At 45.2% G+C, this 13351-nt stretch overlaps 1 protein-coding gene across 1 annotated transcript in view; it reads left to right on the plus strand.

Annotated features, from left to right (window-relative positions):
• The first annotated feature begins 393 nt into the window (after nt 1-393).
• Nucleotides 394-13351, plus strand: part of scn4ba (sodium channel, voltage-gated, type IV, beta a) — a 29769-nt gene continuing 16811 nt past the window's right edge. Inside the window, exons 1-2 of the mRNA XM_062551779.1 lie at nt 394-647; nt 1143-1501. Of these exons, the coding sequence (XP_062407763.1) occupies nt 1408-1501 (94 nt within the window). The 5' untranslated portion in view covers nt 394-647; nt 1143-1407. The remainder of the gene's footprint in view (nt 648-1142; nt 1502-13351) is intronic.

A 13351-nucleotide genomic window follows, 5' to 3' on the forward strand; every position in this document is an offset into this window, starting at 1 on the left:
CACATGTGATCATGCTAAAGTCTCCCCTCCCCTCCCCTCCCTTCTCCTCTCCCCATCCCCCTCTCTCATCCCCCTCTCCCTCTCTCCCTCTCCCCCTCTCTCTCTCTCTCTCTGCCGTGCCTCTGCAGTGACTCTACGCTCGTTCTTGCTGCACCAGCTGGGGAAGCACTCTCCGCCTGCCTGTTAGCTTCCCTCCCTCGCTCTCTCGCTCTCTCGCTCGCTTTCCCTCCCTCCCTCCCTCCCTCCTTCTCTCGCTCTCTTCTCTCTCTCTCTCGCTCTTCACTCTCTCTCTCTTCTCCTCCACGCTGCTGCCAATATCTCCCCATCCGCAGCGCTCTGGTTCAGGGACACAATGCAGCCTCTCTCTCGCCTCCCCGGCACAGTCCAGCGCACTCAAACAGCCCAGCTGCTCCACGCCTCTCAATGAGATTGTTTTTATTTGCTGTCGCCTCGCTCTCTTCTCTTCCTCCCTCTCTCTCTCTCTCTCTCTCTTGCTCTCTCGCTCTCGCTCTCTCTCTCTCCGTGCCACATTTTCTCACATGTTTGGGGGATTCAGCAGATCGGCGGTCGGACAGCTCAGCTCAGCTCAGCGCGGTGCAGTGCAGCGAGTCACAGCGTGTGATTAAAGCAGAGGGGGACTGAATCAGGTGCAGCTTTCTTATTCTCCATCCCTCTCTCTCTCTCTCTCTCTCTCTCTCTCTCTCCCTCTCTCTCTCTCTCTCTCTCTTCTCTTCCTCTCTCTCTCTCTTTCTGTTCCTTTTTGGTCTGTATGTCTCTTTTCTTTATCTCTCTCTCTCTTGCTCTCTCCCTCTCTCTTCTTCTCTTATCTGCCTCTCAAACTCTCCCTCCCTCTCTCTAAAGAGCGAGAAGAGCTTACAAATTGTTCTCTCTCCCTCCTTTTCTCTCTCTCTCTCTCACTCCCTCCTCTCTGTCTATTTCTCTCTCTCTACCTCTCTCTCTTTTTCTGTCTCTCCTTCTCTCTCTCATTGGGACTCACTGCTACTGAGTTGAGAGGGGGGTAAGGCAGCTTTTGCAGTACTTGGCTGACTGAAGGTGCTTGTTTGCTTTCCACTTATCTCTCACCCCCTCCCTCTCTCTCTCTCTCTCTCTCTCTCTCTCTCTCTCTCTCTGTTTTTGAACAGCATCGCTTTGCGTCCCTGCTTCTCCACCCCTCCCTCCCCTCTGTCCATCCATCCATCCGTCCATCCCAGCCCAGCCGGCTTCAACTCAGAAGCACGCCCACGCAGAGGACTGCCTAGGAATCAGGCGGGCGGGCAGACAGACAGACAGACAGACACCCAGACGAACGGGAACACACACACACACACGCACGCAGACAGACAGACAGGCGAACGAACCAACGAACGTGCACACACACGGCTGCCATACCAGTGGACAGACACAGACATGGAGTCCCAGGATAGCCGGCGCTCATTTCTGCACAGGTGCTGGACCTCGCCGGACAGGATGGGGGTCAGTGTGCTCGTCGTACTCCTGATCGGTGAGTCGCTCAGGCTTACTCTACGGAGAATTTTTGGACTGTTTTCTCTCTCTCTCTCTCTCTCTTTCTCTCTCTCTCTTTCTCTCTCTCTCTCTTTCTCTCTCTGTCTGTTTCTCTGTTTCTCTCTCTCTCTTGACTGTTTGCATTTGGGCTGCAAGAGAGAGAGAGAGAGAGAGAGAGAGAGAAGAGAGAGAGACCAGAGAGAGAGTGGTTACTTCAAAGCTTGCATTAATTCTAGGAACCAGCAAGGGTTGCGGGTTATTTACTTGTTGCATTGAAGCTTGTTTCAGAAGGTGAACAGAGGTTATAACAGGGTACAGGGTGTCAGCGTGTGAGTGCGTGTGTGTTAGTGTGCGTGTGTGTGTGTGTGTGTGTGTGCGTGTGTGTGTGGGGTGTGTGTGTGTGTGTGTGTGTGTGTGTGTGTGTGTGTGTGTGTGTGTGTGTGTGTGTGTGTGTGTGTGTGTTGGAGGGAGGCAGTTCTGGAGCGTGTATGATTTAGTTACATGGCTCAGGTCTCCCATGTAGTGCTGCACCACTAGTTTGGTGTTGCTGGGGGGAAGGGAATTGGGATAGTATATGGTGGCTCAGCATGGGATAGTCTATGTTTTTGACTATGTGTGTGTGTCTGTGTGTGTGTGTCTGTGTGTGTATGTAAATGTGTGTATGTGTGTTTGTCCGTCTCTGTGTGTGTGTGTGTGTGTGTGTGTGTGTGTGTGTGTGTGTGTGTGTGTGTGTGTTTGTGTGTGTATGTGTGTGTGTGTGTGTGTGTGTATGTAAATGTGTGTATGTGTGTTTGTCCGTCTCTGTGTGTGTGTGTGTGTGTGTGTGTGTGTGTGTGTGTGTGTGTGTGTGTGTGTGTGTGTGTGTGTGTGTTTGTGTGTGTATGTGTGTGTGTGTGTGTGTGTGTGTGTGTGTGTGTGTGTGTGTGTGTGTGTGTGTGTGTATGTGTGTGTGTGTGTGTGTGTGTGTGTGTGTGTGTGTGGCATATCTCAGTTCTGGCTGTGAGAACCGAGCCACTCCACTCCCCAAGTCAGTGGTGATCAGTGTGTGAAATGTGCCGGCGTGAGGAACGCGGAGTTCTCTGGTGTCAGACGCCTGGCCGCTACTCGTTATTCCGTCTCTGGGAAGGGAATGTTGGCCGGGAATCTCTCTGCAGTGAGCTGGGATGTTGGGCAGGGGAGTGTGCTGATGTAGAAGGATCGTCTTGCTGAATTCTGATTTTTATTTTATTTTGATTTGCTTTGTCATTTTGTCTTGATTTGTGAAAGGCAATAAAGAGAGTAAAAATAAAGTTTTAATGAATACTTAGCGAAGTATCTTTCCTTCAAAACACCCAATCTTAATAAACCAGATCACATTGTTATTGACTTCCGTGTTGACCATGGTGTGCATGAAATATGACGCGAAATATAACACAAGTTGATGGCCAGGAAAAACACCACGACAGGAGTAGAAACTAGAAAGGCTTATGTGTTTTCCAAGATGCCAAGTGGTGCAATAGCTCCAACCTCACACACACACACACACACACACACACACACACACACACACACACACACACACACACACACACACACACACACACTCACACAAACACTCACACACACAAACACACACACACACACACACACACACACACACACACACACACACACACACACACACACACACACACACACACACACACACACACACACACAAGTGGTGCAATGGTTCCAACCTCAGCACAGTAAATCAATACCGTCATCATAAAGTTGCCTGCAGCTGAAAGAACTGGAAGGACCTCCCTCTTCACACAGACACATATAAACACACACACACACACACACACACACACACACACACATACCGAAGCACACACACACACACACACACACAGACACACACACACACACACACACACACACACACACACATGAACACACATGCACATATGCAGACACACACACACACACACAGCCATTGCAGTAAAGCTTTAACTCTCTTTACTTCTTTCCACCTTTGATTTCAAGGAGACGTTGTGTTCTCCATCACACCTGCTGTGGCAGCTGCGTTGACCGTGAAGTGCATCCATGATCAGCACATAAGCATCTTGCAGCACCAAATCTGTCAAGTCATTCCATGATTAAAACGTTGCGAGTGAAACAACGTGTTCCATCAGGCTCAGCCACAGAGGCTATGCTCATAGACTGGTCTATGCTCATAGACAGACATGTATATCATGCCACAGTCAGTCAAAGACTCTCTGCACACTTAGGGTGCATTCCCACCACACAGTTTGGTTCGGACCGCTCGTTCTGTGATATTTTTGCTAATGTGAATGCACAATATGACCATAAGCATAGACCAGGGTCCACTAGAAATCATTGCTCTGGGGTGCAGTTTGTTGGAATTCTAGTGCAGTTCTAATACTATCTGTTCCAAAACCAGGATAATTTCTAATAAACTGCTGTTTTTTGCAATGTGGCCAAGCGATATTGGTAAATGGAAGCTAGTGTTATACATAAACGGACCCAAGTCCGCAGACAGCATTGTAATGTGAACGGAGACCAGTTAAATGGGCCCAGTTTGAAGGCAATCCTAGGGCTCATTCACACAAGACCATTTGGTCCAGACTCGAGTTCATTTGGACCGATCGTTCTGTGATTTTTGATAGTGTGAATGGTGTTTACCAAACCTGGGTGCTGACCAGGGTCCACTAGAAAACAGTGGTCTCCTACAAATAAGGAGATTAGATTCATATCCTCCTATATGTTCCTATAAAGTAGGAACACTTGACTGGCTGCAATTTCATTAAATTTCACAAGGTTTAATAGGGGATACCCTACTGTGATTTATAATTAATTTACAATACGGTCCAGAGTTTAGCGTTGCTAACATCATCATGTGAAAGTGAAATAATATAATATACTTTGAGACATTCTCACAAGCTGTTATTGAATGTAGAGCGTTATAAATGGCAATACCAGTAGTATTATCATTCTTCTCTGCTATATTACTGTATAAGTTGCATAGTTGTAAAAGTCCGACTTCAGAAAGTAGAAGGCCAACCCCTCATTTTTGCTATAGAGAGAGAGAGAGAGAGAGAGAGAGAGAGAGAGAGAGAGAGAGACCAAAGAGAATATTCCATCTCATTAGTTAGAGATAACACAGGACATGAAGCAAGCACATAGTCAGAGTCAGTTTGGATTCTCTGTCTTGGTTTGTCAGTACACATGGACCTCTGTGTCTGACTCTTCCTAATACTAAGTGAACGGCTATTCTCTTAGACAGACAGTCATTTTTGAAACAAGGAAGAGGAGAGTTTTGTGTTCCCACTAGAAGTGTATTGCACTTCTGTTGCTGCTGCGAAATAATCAAGCATGGGATTACATGGCATAGTCGCTTCTATTTCAAGTGTGTGTGTGTGTGTGTGTACAGTATCTCTTTGAAATGTCGCAGTTCCAACAACTTATAAGTGATATGCTGCTCCCTGCAGCTTAAAAAACAGCCTAAATTTAGCCTGTCACAGTTTCAAAACATTATATAGACCCACCGTACGGAGTTGTATTGATGGTCCTGAAATATTTATGAGGTACTTGGTCTATGCTTAAAAAGTTTTAAAATGGTGTCCTGGGATTCTGATATGTAACCATAGTAACAGTCTGGAATGGTGATATAGCTGAACCTGCATCCCCCCTACTGATTCCGGCTACCTCTGTTGCGAGTTTGCGCCATCAATCCGTATTGAGTGAGGATGATGAATGGTCTGTTATTGTGAGCTCAGGTGGCGGGTCCGTTTTGCTATAGCGGTTTTCAAGGAGAATTGAAGGCTCCTCAAACTAGGCCACGTCTTGTTCTTTCTCGCGGCTGCAAGTGAAAGTGTTAATGTGAATGTCCACATGCATGTCCCAGCGGAGCACTGAGACTAAACGGCAAGGACGCACAAGGTCCAACCCAGCATCCTGTCAGGCACTTATTAATACATTATAATAATACATCCCATTATGCCTTTTATCACCCAAATAGCTTACGCCAGTGTCTTGTGCTGTACAAATGTAGAAATAAATGCATCAACTCTGCACCATAAGACTGATGGAACCGTGTTGTAGACGTGTTATGAGAGATAGTTTATCCTTTCGTCTTAAGGAAATATGATAGTTGATGCCTAATGCACAATGCAATGTTCTTAGTAGGGGTGATGTGGAGGGTGTGATGTGAACTCTTACGATTGTTTTAAGGATTTTAGGTGCCATAACAGATCATGTCACATTACACTGAACCATAATCATAGATGTCCATCAGGACAAATAATGTATCTATCTATCTATCTATCTATCTATCTATCTGCAGTATCTATCTATCTATCTATCTATCTATCTATCTATCTATCTATCTGTACTGTATTTATCTATTAACTAAAGAAATGTGTGAGTGTTAGGCTACCCAGGTTAAGTGTATGGTTAGGACCATAGTGGAGCATGGTGAATGTGGTCCCTACGGTAGCAGAGCTGGGTTTAGTAAACACCATATGGGAGTGAAACAGTAATCCCCAGCTATGAACAACAGGTCCTTGGGCTATGAGGCTGTGTGTGTGTGTGTGTGGGGGGGGGGGGGGGTGAACGAGGTCCTTGGGCTATGTGGCTGTTTGTGCCGGGACCTGGATTTGAGCTAGTGGGAGCAGAATAGCTAACATCTGTTCAAGGTCACAGCTAGAGGTCACAGCACACAAAAGACACCAAGCAAGCGCACCTGACGTGCATACACACATGCACGCTTAATCTTAACACACACACACACACACACACACACACACCTCATTTCACATACAGCATACATATCAGCCACTCCCTTTCACCTAAGCATATGTTCACACAAACACGTACGCAAACATGTACGCAGGCACGCACGTACGCATGCATGCACGGCACGCACACACACACACACACACACACACGCACACACACACACACACACACACACACACACACACATGGTGCATGCACATAAGGCATCCACCAACTGTCACAAGAACAACATGCCAGAATTAATTTTCCAAAATGTCACCCGAAAAATTAAAGGTGATCTTGAAAGATACATTGGATTTTAGAAAAAAAATTTCACACACACACACACACACACACACACACACACACACACACACTCACCGTCTCACACACTCTCCTCTCAGTCCCAGAAAAATCAAAGTGAATGCCTCATCACATTCTGTTCCTGACACTTTTTTCACTTTTCTCACATGCACACACATGCACACACACACACACACACACACACACACACACACACACACACACACGCACACGCACACACACACAGGCGGTTGCACAAATTGGTTGACCTTCAACAATTCTGTCTTACATAACACGCGGCGTCGGCCCATAGAAACGAGCTGTCACCAAACTCGTCCTGGCCGTCTCCCCGCAATTAAGCCAACGCGTGATTCATGCCACTAAGTGCCGTCAGGTGGGCAGGTCAGGTGAAGAGGCTCTTGTGTCCACTCAGACTGAGGCCGTCAGCTCTTAGTGATGCGCACGGGGCCGAGCTCAACAGGCACTCCAGCGGCGGTGCCATCCGTAAGTGGGCCCATCGAGGGGCTATAAATACCCCGACATCCACCACGACATGCTTCGCTTAAACATTCCGTTGGTACATTGTGCTCAGGTCATTTGAGCAATGAAGGGATTTTTTATTCAATGTTCAATCTCATGGCAGACTATGCTAATGCATTACTTACCATTAGAGCAATGTTAGCCAATGTTAACTACAAGTGTGTGTGTGTGTGATGGAGGGAAAAAAAGTGCTAGACTGTATTTGTTAATAAATGGACTCATTATGGAGTGCATGTTACCTAAGGCTGCTCAAACTACGCCAGTACGCCATGACTAACGCCGCTCTGTGAGAGTGTAAGGGATAATGTGCTACTCTGGTAAGGAGCCGAGGTGAGTTTCCTCTGTCTCGTACACAGACATGCACAGCTCTCACACATGACACCCACAGTGGCCGATTGCGCTCTCTAGTAAGGGACTACAGCATTAGAAACTAGAAAAGCACTCGGAGAGCTCAAACCTCCGCCAAGCGAACACATACAGTAACCGCCTCCTGCATCCAGAAAATGTGATCGTTTCTTCCTTGGGTCATTTCAGACCTTCCCTGAAAATTTCATTGAAATCCATCCATAACTTTTTGAGTTATCTTGCGAACAAACAGACAGACAGATAGACAGACAAAAAAACAAACAATCAAACAAACAAACAAACCCTGATGAAAACATAACCTCCTTGGCGGAGGTAGTTAGAAGCTGAAGAGCATCACGTTATAAATGGGCGGTGGTAGCGTAGTGATTAAGTACTGGGGCTAGCTGGAAGTAACCAGAAAATTGAAGGTTCAATTCCAGCCTCCCACCGTTGTGCCCTTGAACAAGGCATTGAACCACGAGTTTCTCCAAGGACAGTGGTCTTTGATGTAGTTGACATAATAAGTTGCTTTGGGTAGAAGCATCTGCTAAATGAATACATGTAAAGATGTAACCAAAGTACCATTAGCTAATGTACTGTATAGATATAGGAAGCAGCTTGCACTGAACAAAGCACTGAAATGGGGGCATTCTAAATTTGCTTGCACATCTAAAACAAGGCACGAAAACAATCTTCGGATTGTTGCATTGAATTGAATTGGTGATCAGTGCATTTGCAATGTCGATATTTCTTGATATTGACTACTGAAAAAGAGCAACGGCTGCTTATTTCATTTCACATGAGTTTCCTGTATCTGATTTCCATCATTCTGCATTCCGTCTCTTCACTTCTCATGACAGAAATTCATTGTAATTTGAAGACAACAGGTATTTGGTACATGGACACTATTTTAAGGATTTTCAGGGACACATTCCCAAGAAATGGCAATGAAATAATTAAGAGATTTCAGAAAGGCTAATTCTTTTGCGCAACTGCGGACACCTGGTGTGTCTACAGGAAGGAAGTCTCATACTAGTGAAGGAGGAACGCTGGAGCAACACAGATCACTTATTTCTACGTTTTAATGCATATATTATGTGAAAGATGTAGTAAACATCAAACTTATTGCTATTAAAACTTAGAAAAGAAAGAGATTTTACTTTATTGTTTTGCTAGTTACTGTACTTCTTTATGACAAGCCGGGCAGTGCAGAGCTTCGCAGCACAGCACATTGCAGCCCTGTCCATCCTGCGTGTTATCTCTTTTTTATCTATCAGCTCTTGACAAGCTTTTTCCAGCGATCTGCAACGGCCACAGAAGCTGCTCTGCTGTGTGTAGTGCTGGAGTGGTCCTGGCCTCGGACTCTGAAATGCCGAGCCTTCTGCAGCGAAGGCTGAAGTAAATCATGGAAGCTTTTCCATTGTCATGATCCCTGTCCGTGGAATGAGTTTTTGAATCGCTCCGTTCCTGAAATAAGAAATCAATTTCACACTCAAGCCCATCAATACGGGCTCCGATAAGAAGATATATAACTAGGTCAGATTCGGATTTAATTACCATTGCCTTGAGCAAATTTATATTTCATAGTCTAACAAATTTTAGACACTATTTTCTACCTCTAGCTATATTGGTTTTGATTATTTATAAGTGATCATATTTGAATATTATATTTTGTTTGTTTGTGTATTTTGTTAATGGGTGTGTATTAATATAATGGATAAACCAAATAGCAAGAACAGATTAGCATTGCTATCTGCTTAGACCAGCTCCAAGAATGCAGGAGTGTGTGGTGTGTGTGAGGAATGTGTGGCTTGTTCTGGCCTCATGCACACACACACACGTGCACACACACACACACACACACACACGCGCGCACACTTGTCCATCAGTGAGTGTTGTCACAGAGGGTATTTGTGTGCCCACAAAAGGCCACAGGATCAGTGGAGAATTCAAGGATTACCGTGGAGGTATTCTTTCTATCTTTACCTCTCTTCATCCCTCTCTCTGTCTCTCTGTCTCTTCATCTCTCTCTCTCTCTCTCTCTCTCTCTCTCTCTCTCTCTCTCTCTCTCTCTCTCTCTCTCTCTCTCTCTCTCTGTCCTTTCTTTTGTCTGGGGGTGTAAGAGTAGGAGAGATAAGTGGGGGAGGATATGTACTGTATGTAGAACAGTTGCTCTCAAACATTTTCTGTCATTTCCCTCTTTAGAGAATTTCCCACCTGACTCCGTCACTCTGGCAAAATGATGACGTTAAAATATTATTTTCGCAATTTCCTCAGTCTCTGTCCACTGGATCTGATGATGTTTCAATGCACATGTTGGTCTGTACAGTACTGTATATAACTCCTAGGTTTGTGTGTGGCTGTTTTGTTTTGAATTTATGATCTTCTTTGTCAAAAAAGAAAGGCATAAAAAAAAGAAATCCTCCTGTTCGTTGCGACCAGCCCATTATGTCTCTGCTCCCCACTAGTGGGTCTCACCCCACACTTTGAGAACCACAGATTTAGAGTGAGAAGGGGAGGCTCGGATGAGATACACATTTATACAGCACACAGAAAATACTGTGTGTTGTTTTATACATGTTGAAGGATAGAACACTTTATGTGTATTCCGTCATACCATTCTGATGTCTTTTGAATTTTCCTTCTCACTGTGTCAGGCACACACACACACACACACACACACGCACGCACACACACATTCCTTCTCTCTAATTCACCATCTTCCACTGGGCCTGTACACATTCTCTTATAAAGTCTCTCCGAAGGTTTCTGCCAACACCTCCAACCACTTGTCTTCACCTTAACACATAGTGTTGCATGATGCGTGTATGTGTGTGTGTGTGTGTGTGTACCTATGTGCATGTGTGTGTGTGTGTGTGTGTGTGTGTGTGTGTGTGTGTGTGTGCATGTATGTATTTGAGCATAGTCCCCTATGTGTGAGAGGCTTTGCTGCAGTATATTTGTTGAGTTGTTGTTATTGCATTTCTAAATGTGTGTGTCTATGTGTGTGTCTATGTGTGTGTGTGTGTGTGTGTGTGTGTGTGTGTGTGTGTAACCTTGCACTTTCCCGCTCACACCAGCTTGCAGCATGCATTGCAACTTAATACTGACAGCAATCATTCCCAAATATAGCCCTGTGGTTCTGCCACATGAGCCCAGGTAAATAACCGCAGCGCCAAGGGCCTCAGTGCCCTAGATCACTACCGGCACTGTCACTGGCCCAGCTGTGGCTCAGTTCTGGCTCGAATCAGGCCCAATTCAGAGGCCATCTGGGGACGTTTCAGCTTAGTGGGAACAAACACGAAAAGACAATCGTGGAAAAAAAAGGAACAAAGAAAGAGAGAGTATACATTGTTTGATTAAAAAAAAAATGCCCTGAAATGTTGTTGAATTTAATAAGCAGGCCCTTTTCAGCAGTTCCATTTCCATGCTTTTAAAGGTACTGTAGGGTGAAGCGATCATCAGGGGGGACTACCAAGTGCTGGCCTGGGTAATTAGATAGACGGATGGAAATGGGGAGGTGTGTGTGTGTGTGTGTGTGTGTGTGTGTGTGTGTGTGTGTGTGTGTGAGAGAGAGAGTGTTATGTATTTTACTCACTCTGTGTGAGTGTGTGTTTGAGTTTGCCTGCATAAAACAAATAGACGCTGTGGAATTGAAAGGGCAGAATTGAAGTGATTGTTTTTCTTTAATTAGCCTTTTGTTCTCCCTGGTGTTGCACGCTTGACTGCTCTCCCTCTCCGTCTCTCTCTCTCTCTCTCTCTCTCTCTCTCTCTCTCTCTCTCTCTCTCTCTCTCTCTCTCTCTCTCTCTCACACTCTCTCTCTCTCTCTCTCTCTCTCTCTCTCCATCTCTCTGCCTGTCTGGGATGGGATGGAATGGGAGTGGGTTTGAGTGGGTGTGTGTGTGTGTGTGTGTGTGTGTGTGTGTGTGTGTGTGTGTGTGTGTGTGACTTGCATATTTCCTGTCATTGTATTGATCCAATTTTCATCAGATTCCTTATTGCACATTATTTTGTGCAGCATTGAGGGTGGTTAATGCAATTGGATAAAAGATGTGTTTCAGTCTATTTGTTTGTCCTTACAGTACGTTAATTGTTCTGTACCATCTGCTTGAAGGCAACAGTTCAAATAAGGAGTGATCAGGATCGTGGGTGTCTCAATGGGGACTGTGTAGTTCTTCAGTGTCGGGAGAGGGCAGTCGACAGTCTGTTGGGCGGTGTTGATGACCCTTTGGAGCGCTTTCCTCTGAGCCAGAGCGCTCTCCTGTGAGCTGCTGTTCATCTGGTGTAAGCACGTACTGTACAGTATGTTAGTGTGACTGTGCTCTCAACGGAGGCAGTCTTTGTGTGAGGTTATTCCTCCCGAGTGTTCTCAGGAAGTACAGGGAATATTGGACATTTTTCCAAAAACTGGATGTTATCGCAGCACAGATGATGATCAACCATCTGCTTTCACTTTTGAGTGAAGTCCCATTACAAGAAGTGACCGCACTACTTGCGGAGTGATATGAAAGACGTGAATAAGATGCACAAACCCCATTTTCCCTGACAGTAGTCTGTTACAGCAACGGTCTGTAATCAAGAAATATCAGACCTCTGAACGTTGGGATGGCCCTTTCAAGTGAATGGGGCATTCTGCAGCATTATGCAGAGTGTAATGATGTAAATTAATATACAGCAGTAAATCAGAAGGCTGGGCTGATCTACCAGAGATTTGAATTTCGCTCTGCAGCTCAGGCTGGAAACCTGCACATTTATCTCTCCTGCTTCCTGTCCATGTTTGCCGGATCCAATCACAAATTGGTGTATCCTCCAAGTGCACCCAGATAGTTGATCTGATTGGTTGAAGGACTATCCAAGCACACAGGGTCATTTGAACTATGAACATTGATCATGCCTCTTGTGCAGTAGAAATAAAGTGCAGACTCCCTAGACTAATGTTTAATCTTAAAAGATTGAGATTAGTATGCTGATAGCCAGACTAATAAATCAGTACAGTACAGTACAGTAAATGAGGAAACTTTATGATGTTTTCTAAACAAAGTTCGGGAGGAGCCCTTAGGGATGATTGACACCCATTAATTCACCGCGCCTCCCGCTCCAAGGGTATTTACGCCGGCCTCCTTTTCTCTTATGCCACACGCCCCGGCGTTCGCAAAAGTCATCCCTCCTCCTCCCCCTACTATTCCATTTCACTGACAGCCCAGTCACTCATCCTCCTTCCTTACACAGGGGGGTGCAAGCGGCCATCGCTTTAACGCGATCTCCGCTCCAGGCATTCCAGGACCACGGCCAGCTACCTAGCCTAACATGCTGTTATCGTTACACTCAAGCACAACAAATCATACCCATGGGTGAACTACTGAATGTAAATTAAATTAATTTAATATACACAGATTGTACTGTTAGTACTATTGTAGTAAATGGCAAGCATCCATTGTCTTTTTACAGTGTAATCATCAAAATAGAGCCCTGGATGTGCTCACAGATTCTTCTGGGTTCTCCCAGGCCAGTTCTGCACAGACAAGTCTTTGTGTTATTGGTTGGGGACTTCTACAATGAAGCACAGCTGCATGCTGTCAAAGTACTTTCTTGTTCTAATGCAGTCAAAGGAAGTTCCTGTGAAGCAATCTTCAGACAGTAATGACTACAGTAACACCACTGTAGCAACCACAGCCACTCTAACCTGGCATTTTATCGTCTCATCATGACAAAAAAAAAAAAAAAAAAAAAACAGATTTCTATTGAGTGAAGGAATGCTGAATGTGCTCCCAGATTCTTCTGGGTTCTCTTGGGCTACTTATTATGTGCAGAGAAACTGTTAAATTCTTTGTGATAGTGGTTGGGGACTTCCTGCAATGGACCACAACAGCATCAACTGTCAAAGTACTTTTTTGT

The sequence above is a fragment of the Sardina pilchardus genome, chromosome 13, assembly GCF_963854185.1.
Source record: "Sardina pilchardus chromosome 13, fSarPil1.1, whole genome shotgun sequence".
Classification (NCBI taxonomy): Eukaryota; Metazoa; Chordata; class Actinopteri; order Clupeiformes; family Clupeidae; genus Sardina; species Sardina pilchardus.